Source organism: Bombyx mori, chromosome 6, assembly GCF_030269925.1.
Source record: "Bombyx mori chromosome 6, ASM3026992v2".
NCBI classification, from domain to species: Eukaryota; Metazoa; Arthropoda; class Insecta; order Lepidoptera; family Bombycidae; genus Bombyx; species Bombyx mori.
The window spans coordinates 8,387,121-8,413,980 of NC_085112.1; the positions used below are offsets into that span (position 1 = coordinate 8,387,121).

The following is a 26,860-nucleotide window of genomic DNA, read 5'->3' on the forward strand; positions in this document are numbered from 1 at the left end:
ATTGGTTGCTTTGTGAAACTATGAGTGAGGTTTACATATATTCAGCATATATGATGCGTAGTGAAAGTGTCAGTCGGGCGTTAGACAGCTCTTAAATGAAAACCTGACTAGGTTTGAACGAATGCAATAAAATTCGAGATCACTTTCAGTATTTGATCCACAGCAGTCCCCTCGACAATGCTCTTGTCTTTAAGAAGTCCTTGTAAAAAACTCATCGTATTTTCTTCAACATATTTGTACAGCTCGAGCTGTGCGAGAACTCTCTTCTAAATTATATACGCGTTAGTCATTTTTAAGAGGCGAACAATGGAGCATTTCCTCTCGCTTGGCTTGGCACATTTATTCGTAGACTATTTATTTTCTTTATCACAAAATGCTTATGCTGATTTATTTATGTGTATTATGTATATAAACTATATATATTCACCTATCCTTTTCGAATATAATCATATATGTATATAATATACAAAATAATCCACGTAATTAATTAAATGTACCATTTACATATGAGAAAGGTTAAATAAATTGTATCTTATTGATAAACGAATTAGATGGATTTTCATAAATTTTAATGGTAAAGATTGGTAACGTTTTTTAACAGGTCACTGTCTTGGCTAAAATCTCAATAAGCATAAAATTTGGAGAGTGCTTTCTTGATATTCCATTTAAACTTCTATAGGTATACTTAATAATATTATAAAGAGGAAAGATTTGTTTGTTTGTTTGTATTGAATAGGCTCCGAAGCTACTGAAGCGATTTAAAAAATTCTTTCACTGTTTGAAAGCTACACTATTCCAGAGTGACATAGGCTATAATATTTTTTGAAAAAAATTAGGTATCCTTACTAAAACTCCAATAATGTAACCCAAGGTGTAAAAAAAATACCTGAAATATTCTTTACATCGCGTGCCCTGCGAAAACTATTGATGATAGAATAAAATAATGTACTACGACTTTGTAGAACACATTAATAATTACAAAAAGTGTCGGGACAGCATATGTCTAACTTATAGTTATGCCGCAACAAGTGTTCTTTTATTTTGAAAAATAACACAACGTCAAATATCGTTGAAATTTTTGTTAAAGACCAGAGCGGAGCCGGAGCGGGCCGCTAGTCTCTAATAAAGAGGAAGAAAATTTAGTCTAAAATGTAGTAGATTATTATGAAACCCAATGGCGCAGTAATTAGTGGGCCTGACTGCTTGGGCGCGATAAACACTTTGGGCAAACAATGTGGTAGCGAAACGGTGTATTAGCTCGTATTTTGGTATTTTATATTATTATATAAATTTAAACGTTCAAAAGTACGTGACGGTCTCTGATTCCGATAGTACGTGAAAGCTTACTTTAGGGCCTGATCACCATAATACCTGTGATTTGACCCGGAATATTAATTATTCGCCAAAGCTTATAAAGAAAATATTTATGTTTGCTCATTTTTAAATTCCAAATGTAATATTTTCCTCGGTTTTCGCGTGGTAATTTTAGGTTTTTACCAATGAAATTTTTATTAATATTTTTTTATTTCTATTAATCAAAATATGCTCCCATATGGAAATGACGCATCTCTGCAAGCGCAGTGGTAATTTTTCAATGCCCTTCTTAAAGAAGTCAGATGTACGGGAGCCAACGAACTCCTCAAAGGCATTTTGTACTACTTCTCGTGCCGAGAAGTTGTTCAAACTTTAGAAAAAGCAGAAGTCTGTCTTGTGAGTACGGTGGATGAAAACTTCCAACCCTAGCTCTTGTAGCTTAGAAACCGTCTGTTGTACCTGAACGTGTGAGATCGAACGTTGTCGTGATGGAGCAGCAGGGAAGAGCAATAACCTTATGGATTTAAGGAGATGCCTTTTTAACACTTTTATTGTGTTTTTTTTTTGTCTTACCTATGCTGATAGCCTTGAGAGGCTATTTAAGCTTCACCCTAACGTGTGTAGGTGAGCTCACAGGGTTCAAACCGGAGTGTTGCTGACACTGACCCTAGCAAGAGCAGAGCTTCGCAGAATCCACCACCGGATCGGAAACGCGACCCACGGAGAAGATCCGGCGAGAAACTCAGTGGGCTGTGTCTATGGGCTAATTCGCTTCGCTTCGAGGACGGTGACCGGTGCTTGTGGTGGCTAAAAGCACCGTTAATGGATCGGGAGGATCCGCAATGACGTGCTTTGGGCGACGTCGACTGTTTACCATTCGGCTTACAGGATCGGGTGGATGAAGACGATCGCTCAGTTCGTGCGGCACCCACTTATTAAAATTTGTTATCTTGCCAATTTCACGCGATTGCTTCGATGTTGTTTTGATACTAGCGTTGGTGCAAATAGCTGGTGCAAATCAGTGGTAGATTGAGTATCATCAGCTTCCACTATCACCTTTCATTCGTCGTTGTAGTTAGTTTTCGGACAACTACGTGGTTCATTTTTGTATAAAAACTTCCATGTCGCAAGTGTTAAAACCGATAACGAGTCGTGCGTTCGTTTGTAGTGTTCACTTCGTACACGCCATTATGTTGTGAGCCGTTTGTGCGGTTTTGCTACCGCAACGGAGTTCGTATTCCGAACCTACTTGTATTTTACTTATATTTTACGTATTTTACTTACTTATATTTGATTTGTTGCTTAATTTCAACTATAAGAACACTGAAATTTTATTAAATTATGTTTTAATATTTTTGATTACACCCACACACACACCCTCATACACTCATTCATTCTTAGACTCATTTACACACAGAAGGTACATTATGACACTCATTTCAAAATATTTTTTTAATTGTAATATTTTAAGCTCACATATTGTCACTTTTATGCAATCCATGAATTTCCGTTTAATTTTTGTGTAATAATTTTCTATATTTTTGTGTATCTGAAGTAAAGCTGTTGTATTCTTTGTACGAGGAGCACTGCTGCTTGAGATACAGGTTTTATCACCTGGTTCAAGCACAGATGCAAATTATGATTGTGTTTCTACTTCTATGTTAACAATAAATAAATAAATGAAATAAATTTTTGTAGTCTATAGATTGAAGAAAAAAAAAAGAAATGTAGTGAAAACAAAACGCTAACAATAAAATAATGACCGAATATCGGAGAAGAATTACTTATCTTAAAAAAAAAAACTGAATTTTGAATTTTTTATAGCCATACAAAATACGTAAATTACGTTTGAAACGGCCAATATCGTAAGACAGCCACTTCATAAGTAAAAAAAGGACTATTATAAATAAAATTACTTTTACGGACTACCTTAGTTACCACGAAAACTCTAATGTATTCGAAGCATCGGAAATAATATAATGATAATAGAAAGGGGGAGATTACACCGCAAAAGTAGTTTTTAATTATACCAAATTTAATATAGATAAATCTCGTGGAAAAGACTGAAAACTCTTTGTTCAATTTGTTTTAATTTACAATCTACGTAGCGCGTGATTACTCTGAACAATAGCATTTTAATAGCATTCTTGTAATGAGACTCTATAAGTTAGAATGCTATAACGGGAGCTTCGTACATTAATGAGACCCCCACAATCGGCTTACTTGCGAAAGTTAAGCTTGCGAACTTTCCTATGAAACAGACTCGAGATTAGACTTGTGACAGATGATATAGGAGTACGTCCGCAGTGACAATCGATTTGTCGTCATTTCTCCGCGGGATTATTATCGATACCGTTAAGTCCCAGAAAAAAGCTTCTAACATAAAACGGGTCTTTTTATACGGGAAAAATGTTTCAAATTTACTTTATATAATATATGTTTAGATTAGATACGCTAAGGATTATATCGGAGCTCATTGTCATCATAACTTGAATGCTGTCTACCCACTCCGAGATTAGGAGTGGGTGCCTCAATTTAATTGGAAAATGGCAGTCGCGTTCTTCGATTTAGATAGCCGACCATTACAGCGGAAAAACCCCAAAAGGATAGTACCCATGTAGACTTACAATACGTCGTATTCTGACCAAAATACCGGTCACCGGTATCTGCGTGGGCAGTATTTTGGTGTAATATTGAGAGAACGCTGCAGTTGGATCTTTGTCCCTTAATTGTCTTTATGACGCCGTTCTGACGTTGACAAATTAAATTTACATTTATAATCGAGATAGCATAGCGTGGCTATTTCCAATGACATTTACTGTAACTGGTTTAAAATGTGGCATATTTTGGTGCGATTATAATCGCCAGAAATATAATGTTAATCTTACGTTTATATTTGAAACGATAACCTATCATTTTCTGATGAGAACATATAACTATATACCTGCCAATCTCAACAGCTACTGAAAAAAAACTCATTCAGATGAATTGAATTTTAATGAATTTTAACGGTAGATAGCGGCTTGAATCTGCCCCTGGCATTGCTGATATCCATGAGCGATGGTAACCACTCACCATGAGGCGGGCCGTATGCTCGTCTGCCTACACGGAAATAAAAAAAAAATTAAGGATGAGAGAAAGCATTTAGAGGTTTAACGAATGAGGGAACTTTTTTTTTCAATTATTTACGGCAGATTTACTGCAATCGATCTTATGTTGGAAGGTTACTGGATTTTATAGATATCACGTGGTGATTGCCTATGTCCGATAATTTTGAAAAAAATTAAACTGCTGTCTCGATTGTATTGGTAAAAGGACATTGTAAGGCATTTAGCAAATTTTTACATTAATTTAATTTTTTTTTGTTTTTAAAATTCTATCTAGAATATAATATATTATTCCTTATATACATAGCTACTATATTTGGGTTAAGTTAGATACATCATTTTAATCGAATAATTAATATTATTGATTGTACTCGTATTATTAATCAAAAATTAACATCGGTTGATAATCACAGTATCTAAGAACTGATATAACATTGCTAGTACTCTATTAATCCGAGTTGTAGAATAATTGAAATGTTCCACTAGTGACTTCAAAGCAACCAATCGAGGATTTATTCGTAAGCAAATTCGGAAAATCGATCTCAACCGCACTGAATAGTTTGACTACAGTTCCCTTTGCCTAATCCTATCAGCCAATCTGTTAATACCGGTATAGCCCTACTAGTTCCGAAACAGTTTTAATAATCAAACCGGTAGTCACCGGTCACTATAGATTATTAATTTACGGCCTATGCTGAATTTCGATTTGAAGTCGTCGTGGCCTAAATGTTAAGACGTCCGGTGCATTCGTATCTAGCGATGCACCGGTGTTCGAATCCCGCAGGCGGGTACCATTTTTTCTAATGAAATACGTTCTTAACAAATGTTCACGATTGACTTCCACGGTGAAGGAATAACATCGTGACGTAATAAAAATCAAACCCGCAAAATTATAATTTGCGTAATTACTGGTAGGACCTCTTGTGAGTTCGCACGGGTAGGTACCACCGCCCCGCCTATTTCTGCCGTGAAGCAGTAATGCGTTTCGGTTTGAAGGGCAGCCGTTGTAACTATACTGAGACCTTAGAACTTATATCTCAAGGTGTGTGGCGCATTTACGTTGTAGATGTCTATGGGCTCCAGTAACCACTTAACATCAGGTGGGCTGTGAGATCGTCCACACATATAAGCAATAAAAAAAAATTTAAAAAATTCATAACAACTCTGATTATTTTTAATAATATTGCTGTGAGGCTTAATCTTTGTTTTGTTTTGGGTTATAAATAATATTTTAATTTAATATTCCTTTTATTAAGTTTGGAGAGTCACTTATAAGTAACTTATTGGAGTGACTAATATGATTCTGAAAATCTTGAAGCGGCTTAGAAAAAAAAAACTGTCTAGTAATTATTATTGTTATCGTGAATCGCAATACTTGCTACGAAGTTACTTTATTCGTGAAGAGCTTAATCATCTAAATACAGCTTCTAGAATTAAAGTAAACACAAAATCATGTCGTAATGGTTTTGAATTAAATTACAAAATATTAATTTCGCATCACCAGAAATGAAAGGTAATTTATTTCGCGGTCAGATAACAATCTCCCGCTTAATTTAAATTCTGAGAACAACAGAAAGTTTAGGAAACCTGATACGCGTTCAGACTTCATTTAGCCAATTAAGTCGTAATTAATTAGCTGTATTTAATATAATGTGGGCATTTATACGTTGCCGCAAATATTGTTCGAATGTGAATCGATTTTTTGTCGACTAAATCGATAAAATCATCACCATTTGATCACCCTATTTGGAAAAAGAAAATTATTCAAAATTTTAATGTAAAAATTTCTATTAAAATAAATAGTATATAACATAGTATAAAAAGTATGAGGAGATATCAAATTTTTATAAATCGCGGTTTGGTGTGTGGTTCGTGGTCCTTCTACCTCTAAAATGCGATTTTTAGATTATATCGTATAAACATTTGTTGATATAATTATTATTAACTTACAATATACAGATGTAAAGATAATTATATACACTATTTTACAATTAATTACAATTTAAAATTAATAATTTCAAAAGTTCAACAATCATGGGAATTGGCTATTAATAATGTCAAGATATATGTGTAATATAACCTTTTTTTTATTTATACTACGGTTTCTCAATGATCGAATATTAATAATATCACTAACATCACACAAATCAAATTAATTTCATCGTCGCTACTTTATTTATAAATTTATTAATCAATTTTCATAATCCAATTTGAATTGGAATTTGAATTTTGCAGTCCAAATTGAAACATACAACTTCATTCGTTATTACCAAAGCTCAAAGCTTTTACGTTATAAACGTAACATGCTATAGCTGGCTCGGAGAATTTTTATTCAAGGTCTGGGATTTTAGTACTTCAAGCTCGATATTATAATTAAACAAAGTACGATGAAGTACTATGGGCACCTAAATTACTCGAAACAGTAATCAGCGCTATGTTTACTTGTGAAATTGGCTCACGGCAGACCTTAGAGGCCATAGGAACTTTTAGTCATTACAACGAGAATGCGCTACCTTGAGACACGAGGGTGTCTGGAGTCTCAATTATATAGCATAATAGCGGCCACACACCCTTCTGGCCGGAATGTATGACTGCTGCGGTGCAGAATTAATTAAGATGGTGAAACTTACCTATACGGGTTAAAAATCCCTGCCACTTGTAACTAAATATGACTTTGCTGGTATCATTTATATTATATAATAAAATATTATATGCTGTTATTCTTTGTTCGTGAACATGTTTTAGGTAAGTATTTATTTAATCGGTACATGCCTAGATTCCTTTTTTTTGCCTTTGTAGGCAGACGAGGATACGGCTCACCTGATGGTAAGTGGTTACCGTCGCTCATGGACGTTAGCAATGCCAGGGGCAGAGCCAAGCCGCTGCCTACCAATTAAAGGTTTAAACAACGACAACTCAGTTATAATATTATGGTAAAGTTTTGTATGAAATTATCGTGAATATATTGTAAAGGATTAAGAAAAACCAATATATTTTTATAAAGGATGTGCAAAAGTACTTATTGATTATCCACAATGAATTAATGAAAATTACTCACCAACATAAAATTAATTCATTTACCGATTTTGAAAAAAAAAAAAAAAACTCGCGAAACCTAAATGAATACTGTTGAAATTACTACTTATAAATGTTTGAAACTTTACCTTCCGTTTAGCCCTGACGACTTGCATCTGGTGCAGTGTGCATTCTCCAATGGCCCTCCCTGTGAGGGCAGCGCTCATTTGTGCGTAAGCCCACACCATTACCGCCATTGGTAATACGTACGTTACCGACAGGAACACCAGGTTGTAGCTATTATGTAAAAAAAAAAAATTTGCAAAGTAAATTTGGCACAGGGAACCGACTACTTTATATTTTACAAAATTGCTGTTTGTACTTAACCAAACGAGGACGGGTGTTAGTCTTTCTGGGTCAAAATTATGTTACTGGTGGTAGGACCTCTTGTGAGTCCGCGCGGGTGGGTACCTCCACCCTGCCTATTTCTGGCGTGAAGCAGTAATGCGTTTCGGTTTGAAGGGTGGGGCAGCCGTTGTAACTATACGTGAGACCTTAGAACTTATATCTCAAGGTGGGTGGCGCATTTACGTTGTGGATGTCTATGGGCTCCAGTAACCACCAGGTGGGCTGTGAGCTCGTCCACCAATCTAAGCAAGAGTTGATGGTAGATGTACCATTACGGTGCGATTAAGTAGACGTAATGATAAATTGTGAATGGCCTCAAGCATGATCGAAATGCTGTAATTATTCGATTTTATTTTGAGTTCGTTTTGAAATAATCAGCACCCTTTACAGCTTTTATTTTATTTCATAGCGATTATTATTGTGTACATAAATGTATTGTAAATAGTTAGATAAATATAATGATTTCCATACTAATATTAATATAGTGAAAATATGTATGTTTAGACGATTGGACGACGAAAGGAGTGCAAAATGTTAAAAATTTTTTTCATTATGCATAAAAATACATTAAATCTATAAAAAAAACATTACACACACTACCATGTATTTGAAACACACACGCATGCATAGGTACTATTTGTTTATTGTCAAACTTTTCTTATTGCTTATTGTCTGTGGTCAAATTGAGAATAGATTAAATATTGTTTGTCTTTATTAATATTTGTCTATAGTGTAGTCTTAGCGAAATCTGAGATTATAGAAGTATATAATAAAGAGTCTTTGACAATAGAATCTTAATAGAGTACAAACTTATAATTTCAATTAATTATGGTCGAATTTCGACTACCCACTAGTATAGTTTATAACATATTTTATATTTTTAATTTTTATATGACATGAAAAGACAATGGTATGTTAAACTACTCGGCCAAAAAGGCTACTAAGTTCTTATCCTATTCCTCGCGTCTTCACAAAGGGAACTATCAAACTTGTTGAATTGCAAAAAAGAGCGCTGTCATGAATATTTTATAAAATATAATTAAAAACAGGAAAATATACGTTCAATATACTTAATTAGAAATTAGAGATATGTTTCAAATTACGTTTTCACTCCGCATCTTTTAGAATGTACTATATCGATTTCCCTTGTTTTTGTTTGCCAACACAATGATATAACTACACGTCAGTTGTAATTCAGTTTCAACTGAATAAGGTTTTTACTTCAATGCAAATAAATCTTAAATTTGGCTACAAGCCAAAGAGTTGCATTATTCACAAACGGATTTGGGAATAACATAAATTTGACGTATACATTTACGATTCTTTCACGGAACGCGTACAAAAATTTACCTTTAGTCGAAACAAAAATGAAATTTGAGTTCATGTTTCACAAATATTTTCAAATTCTCTTACTTGTACTTGTATGTAATTGTATTCTTTAACTTACAGTATGATTAATATTTATACTCCTAGCGATACAAGTACAAAGGTAGTTTTCCAATTACAGCACTAGAGCGCATTATGCGGCATAATGGTCAACGTTGAATGTTGTAACTACAGCAACGCATCGCACAATCGAGCACTCTCAATTTAAGGATCACTGGTGGCCCGAAGGCCTTTCCAGTTTCACCAGGACAGGTGGGCGAGCAAAGGCTCAGCCAGGAGGGGTGGTATTTGGTAACAACTGCCCGAGCGCCTCCGAAGGAGAACTAACAACTCAAGAGCAATTGCTGCTCTCGCGTGATACTCGCAATCGATACCAACTCAGTGACAGAAAATTTACAAGTATTTTTTCCTTAAGTTGGCATTGATCGAAATTTTGTTTATATTATCGTTAGTAATATTATTTATTGTTGAAAAAATTTGTAAGGCTTTCGTTTTGTCGTAATTTCTTGGAAATAATCAAAGTTAATTCAAATTGTGCTAAAAAACTAAATATAAGTATGGATGATTCAATTAAAAAGTATGTAATTTTATTAGAACCCATTTAAAAAAATTACTCAAAATGTAAAAAAAATTTAATGAAATAATCAAAATCCAAATTACTTAAAATAACCGTAAATAGTTTTCAACCAATTTATTATTGTTTACCACATTATTTTCAACACTGAACTTAGCGCACTCTGCTGATGCATTTGAAAACTAATTCACGTTCCTATTAAACTTCAGCATAATTCGGCATTGTGTGTCACTGAGTCGCATTATGCTCTGTAATTGGAAAACTAGGAAAGTGTCTTTTTAGACAAATTTAAACTACATTAATGTTGCAAGAACCCTTAGTCGAAAAAAATCCGTTGGATACGAACAGTATAGGATAGGCCATTATGCTTATGTTTGTGGCTGACGTATGCCCAGTAGTGGGTGTCTAGAGACAGAGGAAGACGATGCTGATCAGTCCAGGGTCGAATTATCATGCTTAGCGCGCTTTTATTCATTTGAATAGTAGGGACACAGTTTATTATGTAAACAAAATTGTTTGTAGTCATAACATGCGTCTGCGCCCGCAAGCTCCGTTGCTTTTTACTTTTTAAGTTCAGTCGCGAATAAACGCTCCGATTAACCAGTTGTGTTATTTAATTATCTCGCTTCCGACAACGCCCTGAACCATTATTGACCACTACTAAAATAACACCTAAAGTGGTGAAACTACTTCTCTGTACACAAGCATAGCCATCTGTGTAACGATATCTTACAACGTCTTCAGGACGTCAAATTATTTTTAAATTTTGTACATGTATCATGAGCCGATTTTAGTATACTAATATTATTACTTTAATCTAATATCGTGATTTTTTTTCCGATATGCTGTTAAAATGACTTTTTTGCTATACATGTATAGTCAACTAGTAGAATGACATTTAATTAATGACCAAGGCAGTTTCTTGCGCTCTTCCCATAGGGTTGTGAGTAGCCCAGACAGGACATGTATATTCCTCGAGTGAAAGCTACGTAATATAAAGTACCTACGTATTTACGAGTGCCCAAAGAGATATGAGCCCTTTATATACGAATTATCGGTATGAATTATTAATTAATTAGGAATAACGAATTATCGGTAGACAGCGGCTTAGCTCTGCCCCTGGCATTGCTGAAGTCCATGGGCGACGGTAACCACTCACCATCAGGTGGGCCGTATGCTCGTCTGTCTACAAGGGCAATAAAAAAAATGTTCATAATAATAAAGACGGCTGCATTAAAACTTTCTTGTAAGCTCTGTTTTGCAATATCGCTCTTGGCCAGGTGACAGACACCACAACCTAAGTGCCGATGCCTACATTCGAAAGCGGAGACTCAATTGTGTGAGTATATGTGGTATTTGGACTTCTCTCTCTTTTTTGGATTCCCCTTTGGATTCCTCTTCCCCTAAAAGGGAAGATATATAAGACCTTAATAAGGCCTGCCGTGTTGCATGGATCCGCTTGTTGGACAACTAAGGTGGCGGATGAAAGGCGATTGCATGCAGCAGAGATGCAAATGTTGCGATGGATGTGTGGAGTAACAGGAATGGATAGAATACGGAACGAATATGTTAGAGGAAGTCCGAAAGTGGCACCTGTGACAGAGAAGCTGAGAAGCGTTTGGGATGGTATGGACATGTGATGAGACGAAATGAAAATAAGATGGGTAAGAGAATGTTAACTATAATTGTAGAAGGATATAGAGGAAGAGGTAGACCTAAGAAGAAATGGATGGATTGCGTGAAAGACAATATGGGTAAGAAGGGAGTGAGCGAAGAAATGGTATGATAAAAGAGTATAGAAGGAGAAAACATCTTGTGTCGACCCCAGGTGACTGGGAGAAGGGCAGGATAATGATGATGTGGTGTTTGGACGCACCCTTTTAATTGGACGCGCGTCTGATTCGCTTCGAAAGAGGCTCGACGACTATCATTCAATATGCTCTATCAGCAGCAAAGGAAATGTAGCTTACCAGTAATCACTTAAAGATGTTGGGTAGCTACCGTCGGGCCATTTGATGAAGCAAATCTCTCGTTCTCCATTTACATACCTGAAAAAAATAATGAATTATATTATACTGACATAAACCTGGATGCTTCTTTGACTCTAACAAACCAAATTCAAGGAAATCAGTGTTCTTTCTTCTTTATTTGACTTTTTTTTTCAAATATATCAACACATTACAACTATCGGATTCAAGATACGTCGAGACATATTTCAAGAGATAAAAGAGCTGATTATTTTGGTGATAGACCAGTGAGTAGATTTTCGTAAGGCTTAATAAAGCAAATATGTTTATTAAGATTAATAAACAAATATGTTTATTAAGATTAATAAACAAATATGTTTATTAAGATTGTTAAATCTCAATAAGGGACAAGACGACATGACTAAGTTACAGCTGTAAACAACGATTTCGAGAATTCCTCGAGATAGTCAATGACGTCATCTCAATTGTCTTGTAATGTCTTACAATACAGGTAGACAAGCTTTTCGAGTTACGAATTTTTTTGAACAGATTAATAAAGTTTTGGTTTTCGTAATTGGGGAAGTGAGGCGTGTCACTCACTCGCGTAGTTTTTATTTTAATTTAATTTTTACAGCCGTTGTAGACAGACGAGCATACGGCCCACTTGATGATAGTAGTTACTGTCTCTCATGGACGGCGGAAATGTTAAGGGCACAGCCAAGCCTCTGTCTACTGCTGCAGACTCTCCGCAAACCTCGTTTGTAGAAGGACATGTTACAGCGCTTGGGAAGCACCTTGGAGGGGAGTTAATTCGAAGGCCGGATAGTACATGGCAAAAAAAGATCTCTGGAAATGCACTGTCGACGAATGCCGCGTTATCAGATGCATGAACTCTGAATGTTTTTGAATGATTTTACGGTCCACCCGGTGTTCAGCCCGTAGTCATCGTGAACGCCGCAACTCGCCTTATTACATGACTACTTGGTAAAATAAATAGGCCGGGTGGTGATAGTTACCCGTGCGGGTTGACAATACCCTCTGGAGCCTCTGGATCTGCGGAGGGACTTCGGTTCCCTGTGTATTTTGTACCGCATGTTCCATGGGGAGTGCTCTGAGGAATTGTTCGAGATGATACCAACGTCTCGTTTTTACCATCGCACCGCAGAGTACTAAGGCAATAAATAAAAAATAAAAAAACCCTCTACGAATAGTAAGTACCAATTGGCAATCGCAGTGCACTGACTTATGATTCGGAGAACCATTCATTCCATTCATTCCAGTCGTATTTTGCATCTGTATACTTCTCTTTATTTAAGAACGTTTATTTAACAAACTACTTACGTTTTGAAGCCTACAAATAATAATATTTGCACTTCGTAACATATTAATTAAATCAATTATGAATTTTGTGTGACTTTATTAATATTGTTCGTAAATTCGCGTGCCATAATCTAATATCAGAACACATTGTAATGAATTACAAACAACGACCCCGAAAACATTTAGCACAAGCTATTTAGTGAATTTAATTTAATCCGAACACGCAATAACATCCACTACGCCGATTCTCAGGCAATGTAAACAAATAATTAGAACATTACAAGAAGATCTGTAACGTGTTCTGAATGTTAACACGAGAATTTAGTTCAGGAGAATTTCAATAAAAACTCCTGTATGACAACATATTGATCTTTGAAATTATTATTTGCATTTGTTAGGTTACCTCATTTATTATGCAGTCAAATTTATTATGATTACTCAAACACGTGTTTGGTGTGGCTGTTTTTTTTTTTATATCATTTCGCAATATCCGACATCCAATAAATAGAGGAAGTGGAAAACTAATAAATTTATCGCTCTTAACTATATAGGAAGGACGTTTTTCCTAATGGGATCTATTTAAAGAGCTGTATAGTTGTTTGTTCCGTATGATTAACGTGTACCATTAATTTTCAAAGTAAATATTTATAGGGATGTATTCAATAGTGTGCCATTTCATGCAAACAACTCAACTCGATTCTTGACTTTGACTGAACCAATTTCCGTTGAGAGGCTTTCTATCTCAGATCACCAGCTAGTTGAGAAAGGTTACTTACGACTTCAGAAGCGCACGTGTCATCAACTATTAGTTTAAATGAAAATTCGTTAATAAATTAATGGAAATGTAGCACGGAATGTTCGCAAAAATATGCTTAAGGAACTCAAAAAAATTACTGAATACCCAAAAAATACTGATAGACCTCACCATTGGGTTCCTCAGATACTAGCGTCCTGCTTATTGCAACCGAAAGGCGATCATTCATTTGGGTTTTAATGGCGCAACAGCTCTTATACTATACATTTGATATTTAGACCTTATAATTGAAGTTGGAAGGCGGAAAACACTTTGTGATGTCTATGGGCTTCGGTAACCGCTTAATTGCAGGCGAGCCGTGAGTTCGTTCACCTTTCTATGTAATAAATCTTGGCGAAGATTCGATTGTATACTATATTTTACTTAAGAGTTGGAATTGGCCAGTCTGTCTCTTATTTCCCCATAAGCTTGCTACATATTAATCGTCATTGCTAACTTACATAAAACAGATTATTTTAAATATTTATTTCTATATTAGTACAATAGGTTTGTTTTTTCAATTTATTAGACCACTTTTTCTTTCGAATATTTCGCTGAAGATAACAATACTCTAGTCCATTTACTCATTCAGGGAAATAATTAAAGATATATTTCAAATTTTGATTAATGGAACGGTTAATTTAATGTTGATAAACCGCAATTTATAGTCCTAAAAACGTGCAGAATCATGTACATATATTAAGAAAAACCAGTGCGTTCAACTTAGAATTCAATTTCATAGTCTTAAAAAAATCAGTCAAGTTTAAAATCAAAACATACCAAAAAAAAAGCTGAACGCATTAACAATAATCGAAATACCTATAAAATACTCGTATGTAAGTCCGAAGGCTATAGCTGTCAGTCGTGAAATATTTACACAGACCTCTGACGAATGCTATTGATGTTCGTATTTATTCAAGAAGACGTGTTGCTTCCGGTTCGTTTACGTGACAGTATCCAAATAGGAATTAATATTCACCTACCTACCCTAAGAACTTCGTAAACAAACTCGTTCGAAGCTTAAAAAGCAAATATATTTTTTCATTGGTATTTCGATTTAAGCATTGTTATTAAGTGGGACAGAGTGCGATAACCAAATCTCTGATTGGTACATGCTGCGAAAATATATGCACTATCCACAACTGATTTAATCAACAGGGTTTTTTACGACAGAGATGGACGAATTTATGGCCCATGTGGCGTTAAATAATTGCCGAAGCTCATAAACTTTGGACGTGAGGTTGAATTCTTGAATGTCATCACCAACCCTTCAAACTGGAACATAATAGCACATATAGTATCATAATAGCCGGGGACAAGACATGTACATTATCATATAGCTCCAAACTAGAATTCCTGTGCTATAGGAACTGGGGATTTATAATCATACTAAAGTGCAATAAAATATTTATATACAGATATAAAATACCGACAAAGAGCAAATAAGCCTGTTGACCGCACTAATGCTTGCCCGATGCCGGAATCAAACACACGATCCTCGTCCGATCAGTCAGGGGCGCCAACAACGGGGCGCCAACAATTGTCCCACTGAGTCAGACGGTCAGTCAAACATCAATTTTACATCTCTCTTACTTTTGTTTTCTTCATTCTTTTAAGCTATTGCATAGCTTTTATCGCGGACTTTGAGCGCGGCGACCGGATCAAGAAATTCCGTAACGAAAATAAAACCTAACACCCCCACTCCACCTACCATGTAGCTCGCGTTCAACACATTCACACGTTGCGCTTGTGTAGTGTTTGCGAATAAGCACGCGGCGTGACGTCGCACTACATGCGCATCATGAAAAGTCTGTCCATCTCTCTCTCGCGCGGTCTAGCTTATGAGTGTGAAAGGGACAGTTAATGTTTAATGTTTTGCTTTTTTTAATGTTTATAAATATAGCGTGGTCTTATTTTATTATTGTTTTAATATTAAATTATTATTGTCTAATTAAAAAAATACTTTGTCTCTTGGTACTCAAAACTGCGAACCTCGCAAGGCAGCCGCCTTTAATGACTTCGATTAAAATGCTTTTATTCTAAATTTCTTTTGTAAATTTCCTTTATACTATTAAGAATTAATGAACCGAATAAAGCTTTGTTCTTCTAGATTTAAAGCCAAATAATTTCGTTGAAATATGTATAATTTAATAGCTTTAGAAATTAAAATATTAGAAAAACGAATAGGGAAGGTGACTAAATTTATGTTGATATTAGAAAGTAGATATTATTATATTATCGTTACGCTTGTGCTCACCACCAACTAATTGGTATTCGTAGCAAAACAATCATCCCGGATTGAATGGTATTACAGGTGTTACACAATTTAGTTTTCGGTCTCAGGATCAACAAACGACTTAAGATGAGTGGCGGCATTTATCTTGGGGTGGATTCCAGTGACTACTTTACAGAAAACGCGCCATTCACTAACTAGTCTGACCATAAATACTGTTACATCAAAACTTTTCTTTTGTTCAACTTTTTAATTATTTTTAATTTGGAATATTTATATTATTTTAAAAACTACTTTCTTTCTTCTTTCTTTTTCACTCTCAAATTACAATATGGAATGGGGTGTTAAATAAAATAGGATGGCAGTGTTCGCCTTTCACAAAGTGGGTATGGAGTCGTCGTTCATATTCCAAACGCATCAAAAGCTTAGTATCAGCCGTATGTTCGTATATCGTACTATCAACACATACAACAACATTTCATCTGTAGAAGACCAGTAAAGATCGGGGCATCCGCGTGCTGTTAGAGCTACAAATACTGTTAATGCTGTTAAAGCCAGAATTCGTCGAAACCCTATTAGGAAACAAAAAGTCCTATCGCGAGAAATGAAGACTCCTGCTAGAACTCTGTCGCGTATTATAAAACAAGACCTGAATGAAGCTCGGTGCTTATCGTCGATATACAGGACATGTCCTAAATCAATCTTTACAATTAAAGAGAGCGAAAAAAATGCCTTCTGTCGCGATACGCAGGTGAAAGGTACAGAAATATCCTCTTTACCGATGAAAAAAATTTCACGATTGAAGAACACTACAATAACATAATGATAAAGTGTACGCTCACAGTTCTAAAGAAGCTGCTCAAGTGGTCGAAAAGGTACAGCGTGGTCATCATCCTTGATCAGTGATGGTTTGGTGGGGCGTGCCTTATCAAAGAGTCACAAATCTACATTTTGTGAAACAGGAGTGACAGCTTCAGCTAAAGTGTAACAAGATACAGTCTCGGATCATGCTGTGAAATTTCTCTGCAATACTCCTTTTAAAAATATACCGTGGACTTACCAGCAGGACTCTGCACCTGGTCGCAAGGCACGATCTACCCAAGCCTGGCTTGAAACCAACGTTCCGGACTTTATTGAAGACTGACCCTCATCTAGCCCAGACCTCAACCCCTTAGACATCAAATTATGGTCAGTTTTAGAGGTCATGGCCTGCTCTAAACGATACGGCGACATTAAGTCTTTTAAAAAATCTTTAGAACAAGCATTGACGAAATTTCCTTTAGGAACAGTGCGTTCTAGGTGCTATCTTCATCTCCCGAGATAAAATATTTTGCTTTCGGACAGAATTGCTTCGAATTCTTTCCCTTACTGCTTTGACCACCTTTTTCGTACGAACACTACGTGGACGGCCAGATTTTTTCTGTCACAAACAGAGGAGGTCTCATTGCACTTATTAATAGCCTGGTACACAAACATTTTACTAATACCAAGCGTATGCAGAGTTTTAAAAATTGCATTTGGCTCCATACCTACTTTGTGTAATGCAATCACAGCGATTCGGTTCTCTTTATCACCCCACTCCATTTTGATATCGCAAAATATTGTACAATGTATTGGCGCCAAAATGAGAAAACTCAATGAGCAATCATATAAAAATGACAGATTCCAAATTCAAATGTAACATTTTGTTTATTTTTAATTGTAACAGTATTTATGGCCAGACTAAGTATACATAAAAATGAATTGCTGTTCGTTAGTCTCGCTAAAACTAGAGAACGACTGGACCGATTTGGCTAATTTTGGTCTTGAATTATTTGTGGAAGTCCAGAGAAGGTTTAAATTAAATATGAAATAATAAATATGAAAATGCTCGCAATTAAATAAAAATTACAATTTTGTTTTCCTTTTGATGTGTCCCCCGTCGGACGGATTCCTTTTGTTTGTTTAAAGTTTATTTTATACAAAAGTTAGTAGGTCTTTTATTTATCGATTGAGGCACTACGAAGTTTACCGGGTCAGCTAGTTTAATAAATAAAAGCTACAATTTTGCAAAATCAATAACTACTTACTGTTTTTTGTAGGTATCGGAGTAGAGCAGACTGGGTAAGGCTAGCATGGCGCTGGCGATCCAAACCGTGAACAAGGCAGCGCGGACCACTCGCCGACTTAGCCTGTGTTGCAATGGCTTCACTATGGCGACATATCTAAAACAATAAGTCCTTTTGTAATGCTCCATAACTACAAATTAATGACCGCTCACATTTACTGTCGCTATAAAATTTTAATACTACTCATTATGAGTTGCTCATTTAATAAATAAAGGCCAATGATTACGAGGCGTAATCATCATCAGTCAAATCCATATAAATGTAGAAATAACCTATTCTGTCAAGATAAATAATAAGGGCGTAATCCAAATAAATCGCAGGCACATAACCTAAATATGATTGACAATCGACTTAACGTAAAATTGTTTTCTTTGGACTATATTCACGTAGCTGTTTCAATATTGAGGACGTACTGTGGTTTATCTTCATCTATATTTAACAATGAATAAATTATATAAGTCTGTGATAATTTGATAAAGCTTTGTTTGATCTTTCCAAAATTTGAATATAAAATATTTGTATATCGAAGTTTTGATTGATTGATTGATTTTGTTCGATTTGACGAAAACAATTTTGATCGCGCATTCAAATTTATCATTGTGGTGAGGCCTATGTCCAGCAGTAAACGTCCGCGGGCGGATAGAACAGAATTCAGATCCATAGACCCATCCATCCATCCACCACCTACTGAAACGCGACCCACTGAGAAGATTCGGCGAGAAACTCAGTGGGCTGTGTCTGTGGGTTAATTTACTCGTTAATTTACAGCCCACTGAGTTTCGCGCCGAAACTTCTCCACTGACAAGATTCGGCGGACCCACTGGTTGCGTTTCGGATCAGGCGGTAGATTCTGCGAAGCATGGCTCTTGCTAGGGTTCGTGTTAGCAACGTCGTCAGGTTTGAACCCCGTGAGCTTGGCTACATGTTAGAGGAAGCTGAAATAGCCTCTCAAGGCTATCAGCATAAGTAGAAAAAAAAGCTCTGGACGCACTTTGAGCGGATGCGTCTTGGTGTATGTACCACTGTCTTTGACGATTGGTGTTGCCCCTGTTGCGGTGGGTGCACGGAACTCTGTCCATCACAGATAGATAGTGCTGCCCTATGTGACCGTTATCATTCACGATTGTTATTTGATTGGTTCACTGTCCATTTTTATAGTTCATTTGAGTTGCTGGGTTTCGATCAGTGATTGTTTAGTGGTAATTTAGGTGCCTGTGTGCTGTGCCTCGATTACAATCCTGATGTCTGAGTCATAATTTGACATACATATATAGATATTTATATATACATTTTCACTGCTAATTTGAATGGTCGATATTAATACCAAACAGAGAATAAGTCAGTATAAGGTAGACCAACTATTCTTGGTTCACACAGAATTTTATTACCTTTGCCCTCGTGAATGTTGTATTCCAAAATATGTATGTCACAATAAACGAAATAGTCAAACTTACTCATTTAATTACCGTAGCAGCATTAGCTACGTCGTGAATGACGTATTATGAAACACATGTAGACCCATAGATGCTTGGTCAAGTTATACTAAACATAATGGGTGGCTATGCTATGACAAATTAATGTGTCGTTCATGATAGAAAGATTCGAGGCCAACAATCTATTGATCGGTTTGCCAGAGAGCGGGTTAATGTTTTACTACACGTGTTATTATTATAACGACTTACATACATACATATATAAACGGTGCTGAAACAGGTTGGTGAGTTTGACATATTAGTATGCGTGACTAATTTAAGTCTGTACGAAGAAGGAAAATCAAAATTATAAACTCAAAGAAAGTTTTTTTTTATTGCTTAGATATGTGGACGTGCTCACAGCCCACCTGATGTTACGTGGTTACTGGAGCCCATAGACATCTACAACGTAAATGCCGCCACGCACCTTGAGATATCAGTTCTAAGGTCTCAGTATAGTTACAACGGCTACGTTACCCTTCAAACCGAAACGCATTACTGCTTCACGGCAGAAATAGGCAGGGTGGTGGTACCTACCCGCGCGGACTCACAAGCGGTCCTACCACCAGTGTTGTTACCTATTCAAGAAATGAAACAAAAACTAACATTAATAAACTACAAATTAATTAAACCCAAAGTTATGTAAACATAGCTTTTGTTATTTGTTTACAGATTATTTCGTCACGTAAACATAGCTTCTACTATTAGTTGTTTAGAGAATACTTCGGGTATCTCAGCTGTTTGATGTTTATTAATGAAGTACAAATAAACTTCAATCTCTCGACGTCAACAAGCTGTGTCCCGTGGGCTTTTTTTTAATGCTACATTTAATAAATTGTAACAAGTAAAATTGTGATGTAAAGCTTCTTATCTGGTTTAAAAGGTCAGATTTTTAGAACAGCCGGAGAATTTTGTATATACAAAGGCAACAAAGCTCTAATTTTACGTCCGATCTCGGATGTCAACTATTGTTTCCTTTTTTACTGATATATATATATATATATATATATATATATAAGTTTATATGCCCTAAATAAATTTGCTCTATCACAAATAAAAAATATATTGAATCTCGAAATAGTTCAGCGATATTCCCAATTTGGTATATATGTATGGAACCCTAGGGGTCGATTCAATTCGTAAATCGAGATTCAATTAGAAGATGGGTCCTGAAATAAAAAAAAAATATTAAACATAGATAGGGATATTTTTTTTCATTTTTGAGGGATTATAATTATTTGTTTTTTTTTATTTAATTTTAATTATTAATTGTAATTTGTGTGCTTATATATTTGCTACGTGTATTGTGCATTTGTGTTTACGTGTATATCGATCTTAATAAAATATGGATTTGAACATACATACAATATACATGATCATACACATACATACATACTTGATCCTTCAATAAAAATTAACTTCTTGATATTTTATTTAAGTAATTCGGGTGATAAGTGGTGGGATCATCATCATATTAAACTGGTGGGTTCCAGAACTTGTATGTAAGGGCTTTAGTTGGAATACGAGTTTTACTCGCAGCTGTCCATTGTTTTTGCTTTACATTAATCGTTGAGTTCACTATCGGGATTTTAAATAGGTACCAAAGCCCATAGATACCACAAGGCGAATGCCACCACCATGAAACATGAGGTTGTAGTTTCGATTTGGATAGAGTAGGATGATGACAATTAATACTGTGAGTTCACACTACGATTTCCAACCAGTATGCGTCGGTTAGCGATCGCAGTATGCTACATATTGCATACTAACGTCCTTATCCCTATTGAGAACATGAGAATTAAACAAATCCCTAAAGTCTACAAAAAGTATGCAGTTCCTAGAAGTGGTTTCCTATATAAAATTAGTCTATTTGATAGTTTTTTTTTGTGTTTATTGCTTAGATGAGTGGACGAGCTCTCAGCCTCTTGGTGTTAAGTGGTTACTGGAGCCCATGGACATCTACAACGTAAATGCGCCACCCACCTTGAGATATAAGTTCTAAGCTCTCAGTATAGTTACAACGGCTGCCCCACCCTTCAAACCGAAACGCATTACTACTTCACGGCAGAAATAGGCTGGGCGGTGGTACCTACCCGCGCGGACTCACTAGAGGTCCTACCACAAGTACCATAGATGTCTGAATCTCGCTTACGACATTTTCAAGATAAGCTTGCATATATATACAAGTTCCGAATAATAACATTCGGACTGCTGGTCTACAGAACAATAAAACCCCTTCGGTGGAGGATCTTCTCTTTGTCGTATACCTCCACACGCACTTATGCTCTACCTAACCTTATACCTAACAAGAAAAATAACACAAACGTCAAATGCATTCGCCTAGTTAACGAAAAAAAGTTTGTGATCGTAAATTCTTATTGCCGCATCTCTTGACGAAACATAGACGACAAAACAAACTGAATCCAAAGTGCAAACCTTAAATATATTATTTTACGGTCCATAAAATCGCGTCACGTACAAACACGACCCGCTCCTCCTTCCGTTTTGGATCTGATTACTAAATGACAATCCCTTTTTCTTTATGAAGATCACATGGATTACTTGGCCCAGAAAATAGCCATCCTAATATGCTTTATTGTGTTTTGTTATATTTTTATTTTGTTTTCAGATTTTATTTCTTGACCGAAATAGTTATTTTCTTCATAGATATACATTTTTTTTCTCGCTAAGATTGGATTGCAAGTTTAATACCGGATTTAATTCTAGGTGTATTTTTTGGATCATCATCATCAGCCTGCGGACATTTACTGCTGAACTGCCTTCTTTAAGGCTCGTCATAACGCGCTGCTGATGCTGCGTTGATCGCGTCCAGGGTATTCCTGTGACCTGCAGCAGGTCGTCGACCTACCTCATGTGTAGCTTATGGCTTACAAACGCTGCGTTTTCCGTTACGCAATCGCCACTCTAGAACTTTTTGGCTTCAGTGGCTATTTGTTCTACAAGAAAGCGACTTTTCATCATCATATACATACTAGTAGGAGGGGTGATGACGTATTTAATAAAAATAAGATTAACAATAAATGTAACGCGCGATAAAATACATACAAATATAATCACAGCTTAATTCCGAGCCCGTGAGTAAGTATTTCGGGGTCGTTCTAAAAACGGCGAGGACAATATATTTTTTTTAATATTTTTAAAGGTAACCTTAAAGGGCCCTCTTTGTCGCGTGTCGCCGTTTTAAATTAAAAATAACTTAATAATAACGAAGAGATGCGGTGACATTAGGCATTTGAAAACATTGAAAATTAAAGTTTAGAGCTATTTATGTGTTCGACGAGATTTTACTAGATTGATAATACTACTACATGAAAGAGCCGTCACAAGCATGGAGACTTTACTGGTGGTAGGACCTCTTGTGAGTCCGCACGGGTAGGTACCACCACCCCGCCTATTTCTGCGTGAAGCAGTAATGCGTTTCGGTTTGAAGGGTGGGGTAGCCGTTGTAACTATACTGAGACCTTAGACCTTATATCTCAAGGTGGTTGGCGCATTTACGTTGTGGATCTCTATGGGCTTCGGTAACCACTTAACATCAGGTTGGCTATGAGCTCGTTCACCCATCTAAGCAATAAAATATATATGTATATGTAGCTTAAGTTCCAGCATCCATTAAATTATTATATGTTGCAATCTGTTTACTTTGTGTATGTGTTGTCTTTTTAATTAAGTATTTCAGTTTTATTTATAACATTTCTTTTTTTAAGCGCAAATACTAAATGATACATGTACAAAAAATGTTTTGACGTGCAATTTTTCTTACCTAGGAGCACACAAGCAAGCTCCAAGCAAGCAACCGAAAGGCAAAAGTAAACATTTTTAATGAGTCGGGGCGGCGAACTTTTCCTTAAAATTTAACCAACCACATACGGCACATTCCCTAATTAGCGTGAAATAACCTCTCAACCATACACCCGCGAATTAACACGTAAGCAACATATCAAATTGTACAACGAATGTCTCGGATTAATAAAATGTCGTTGTAGCAAGATCATTATTTACGTACGTAATAATCAATATATAATTTATATAATTATAATTTATGAATTAATACGTACTTACAATTTACAATTAAACTTGTTTTAAACCTGCTGATTCGTGTAATTGAAATACAATATTATGATTACAAAGAATGAAAAGTAAATCAGTAAATTACAAATTTCACTTTACAATAAATTATTAATTGAGTGAGTTAAAGTAACTCGGTATAATATATAACGGCCGTCTGGTGTAGTGGTAAGTGACACGGTCACTACACAATGGGGTCGCGGGTTCGAATCCCGCCATGGGAAGATATTTGTATGATAAATATAAATGTATTTTCCAGGGTTATGGATGTATATTAAATATATGTATGTGTATAATAAAAATCTTACATTTATTTCCGTTATCTGGTACCTGTAACACAAGTTCTTTACGAACTTATGACGGGACCAGTTAACGTGGCGTGATTGTTAGTAAATATTTATTTATTTATATTTATTTATAATAATGTTGTTTAGTACGCAAAATAACGTGACATGAATTATTGAAAGTAGGGGCTCCATGAATTCGACGTGTTAAAGAGTGGATCAATATGCCAAATTCACTTTAGAGTATCCAGTAAACAGACTGAACAGGAATAATAAGTTAATCCCTTCTTTGATATGGGGACACAGTGACTTAGAAGGTATTGAAATTGATTATTCGGACAAGAAAGGTGCCGAGATTGTCTTTAATCCGCCTACTGTCTAAAGCTAACGAGCATTTCGATCGAACTGGGTATCTATTGATAGAAGATCACTCGGGAAAGATACTCCAGAAAAACCACTAGTGACACCTTTCTTGAAAAGGTTCGTTATTTATTTATAATTTATTTGGGAAACAAACAGTACAATACAAACATAGTATTTTAAAAAATATAGCTAAAACAATAACCAAATATGTTTCCACAATCAAAATCACATATAAGTAGAAAGTGAATAGAGAAGAGAAATTTAGAAATTTAAATCACAAAAAAAAACAAAAGCAACACAATAGGCACAAATTATTTTATACATCAACTACACTATAAAACTATAATACTCTTTATATTATATTATCTATATATTAATACGTGAAGCAAAAACTTTGTATCCCTTTTTACGAAAATTGCGTGGACGGAGGACTATGAAATTTTTCACACTTATAGAGAATATAGAGAAGAAGTGCACAATGCTAATATTTTTTTAAAATAATGCATAAAAGATACTTTAAATCAATAAAGAAAACATTACACACACTACATACCATGTATTTGACGCACACATGCATGCATACTATTTATTTGCTTTGAACTTTTGTTCTTGACGTCTGTTGTCAAATTGAGATTAAATATTGTTTGTCTTTATTAATATTTTATTGGTGACGATACAAGTATAAAATACAATCATAATAGTGTACAAACTTACAATTCCAATTAATTATAGTCGAATTTCGACTACTGCAGGACCTCTAGTATCTGAAAATAGCTGTTGCAATAAGTTCCAATATCCCTAAAGTACTGAAAAACGCGATTTCAACGGCGAATCGTACGGCACATATGTACGTAGATACGTCAAGTTGGCTCGTAGGTTACTACACGTAAGCTTAACTACTGATAGGGTTTGTGGGTCAAATAAACTCCTCATTTCAAAATTCTCCGCTTATTATGGCATGTCTCTCTTTAAACAAGATTTGTGATGAGTATTAAACTCCCAAGGCTCTACCTTGCGAGCGATGTGGTTTGGACCTTGAAATTGTTGAGGTCTATATATACATTTCGTCAGGTGGGTTGCAAGCTGCTAGCATTACATGACGATACACGGTTAGCAATTGAATTGATTTTGATCAAATTGATTTAATTGAATTGCTACCTTTTTTTCTATTTATCTAATATATAAAATTCTCGTGTCACAGTTTTCGTTGCCATACTCCTCCGAAACGGCTTGACCGATTTTGATGAAACTTTTTGTGCTTATCCGGTATCTATGAGAATCGGCCAACATATATTTTTCATCCCCCTAAATGTTAGGGGTAGTCCACACCTAAATTTTTTTTTTTAATTTTTAGACAAAAATTTTAATTTCTATTTTTTTATGATACAACATACAAAAATACATACAATCCTCAATTTTCACCCTTCTACGATTAACCCTTATTTTTTAATAGCCATTTTAGTAATTTAATCATTTTTCCTCTCCGGTCGAAAACTGATCAATCGTCATTTAATTAGTTATCCCCGCCAGATGTCTACAGGTGTCACTTCTGACCCAGTAAACAGCACGGAGTAGGGATGTTACCTCTACAGTTTTCGGCTATTATTAGTGTTTATGCTTCAAGTGTAGTAGTTAAACATTTTTAGTTCATCGCCTTGCATGTCAGATGGAAAAATTACAAAAAAAATCCCTGAAGATTTCACTAACGATACAATCACAAATGTCGACGGATATCCAATATATCGTCGAAGGAATCCAGATAATGGCGGACAATCATTTATTATAAACATCAGCAACACAGACATTGATATTGACAATCGTTGGGTCGTGCCATATTCGCCCCTGCTGAGCAAAACATACAATGCTCATATTAATGTTGAGTTTTGCAGTTCTGTGAAGAGCATCAAATACATTTGCAATTATGTCCATAAAGGCAGTGACATGGCGGTGTTTAGAGTGGAAAATATGAATGTACCATGGCACACAAACATTCGCTTGAGGCGTTGAACAGGACATTGAAAGATATTAAAAACAACGACAAACTATTTGGTGGCACTCTGTTAGTCCTTTCAGGTGACTTCAGACAAACACTTCCCGTCATTCCACGTTCAACATACGCTGATGAAATCAACGCCTGCTTAAAATCATCGACATTGTGGCGTAATGTTGTAGTACAGCTGAAAGTAAATATGCGCGTTCAAATGCTTCAAGATCCATCCGCTGAAACATTCTCAAAACAACTCTTAGATATCGGCGATGGAAAAGTCACTATAGCTGAAACTGGATACATAAAATTAGCGAATGATTTCTGCACTATCATTGATTCGCAAGATGCTCTCATTGAACAAATATTTCCCGATGTACACACGAATTACATAAATCTCGAGTGGCTTGCAGAAAGAACAATGTTAGCTGCAAAAAATGTGG

General features: G+C 35.6%; 1 protein-coding gene across 1 annotated transcript in view; it reads right to left on the reverse strand.

Moving 5' to 3' along the window:
* Positions 1 to 26,860, reverse strand: part of NGR-A33 (neuropeptide receptor A33) — a gene marked incomplete in the record, with an annotated part of 90,920 nt that overhangs the window by 16,477 nt on the left and 47,583 nt on the right. The window contains 3 exon segments of the mRNA NM_001134277.1: positions 7,586 to 7,733; positions 11,775 to 11,852; positions 18,187 to 18,321. Coding sequence (NP_001127749.1) covers positions 7,586 to 7,733; positions 11,775 to 11,852; positions 18,187 to 18,321 — 361 coding nt within the window.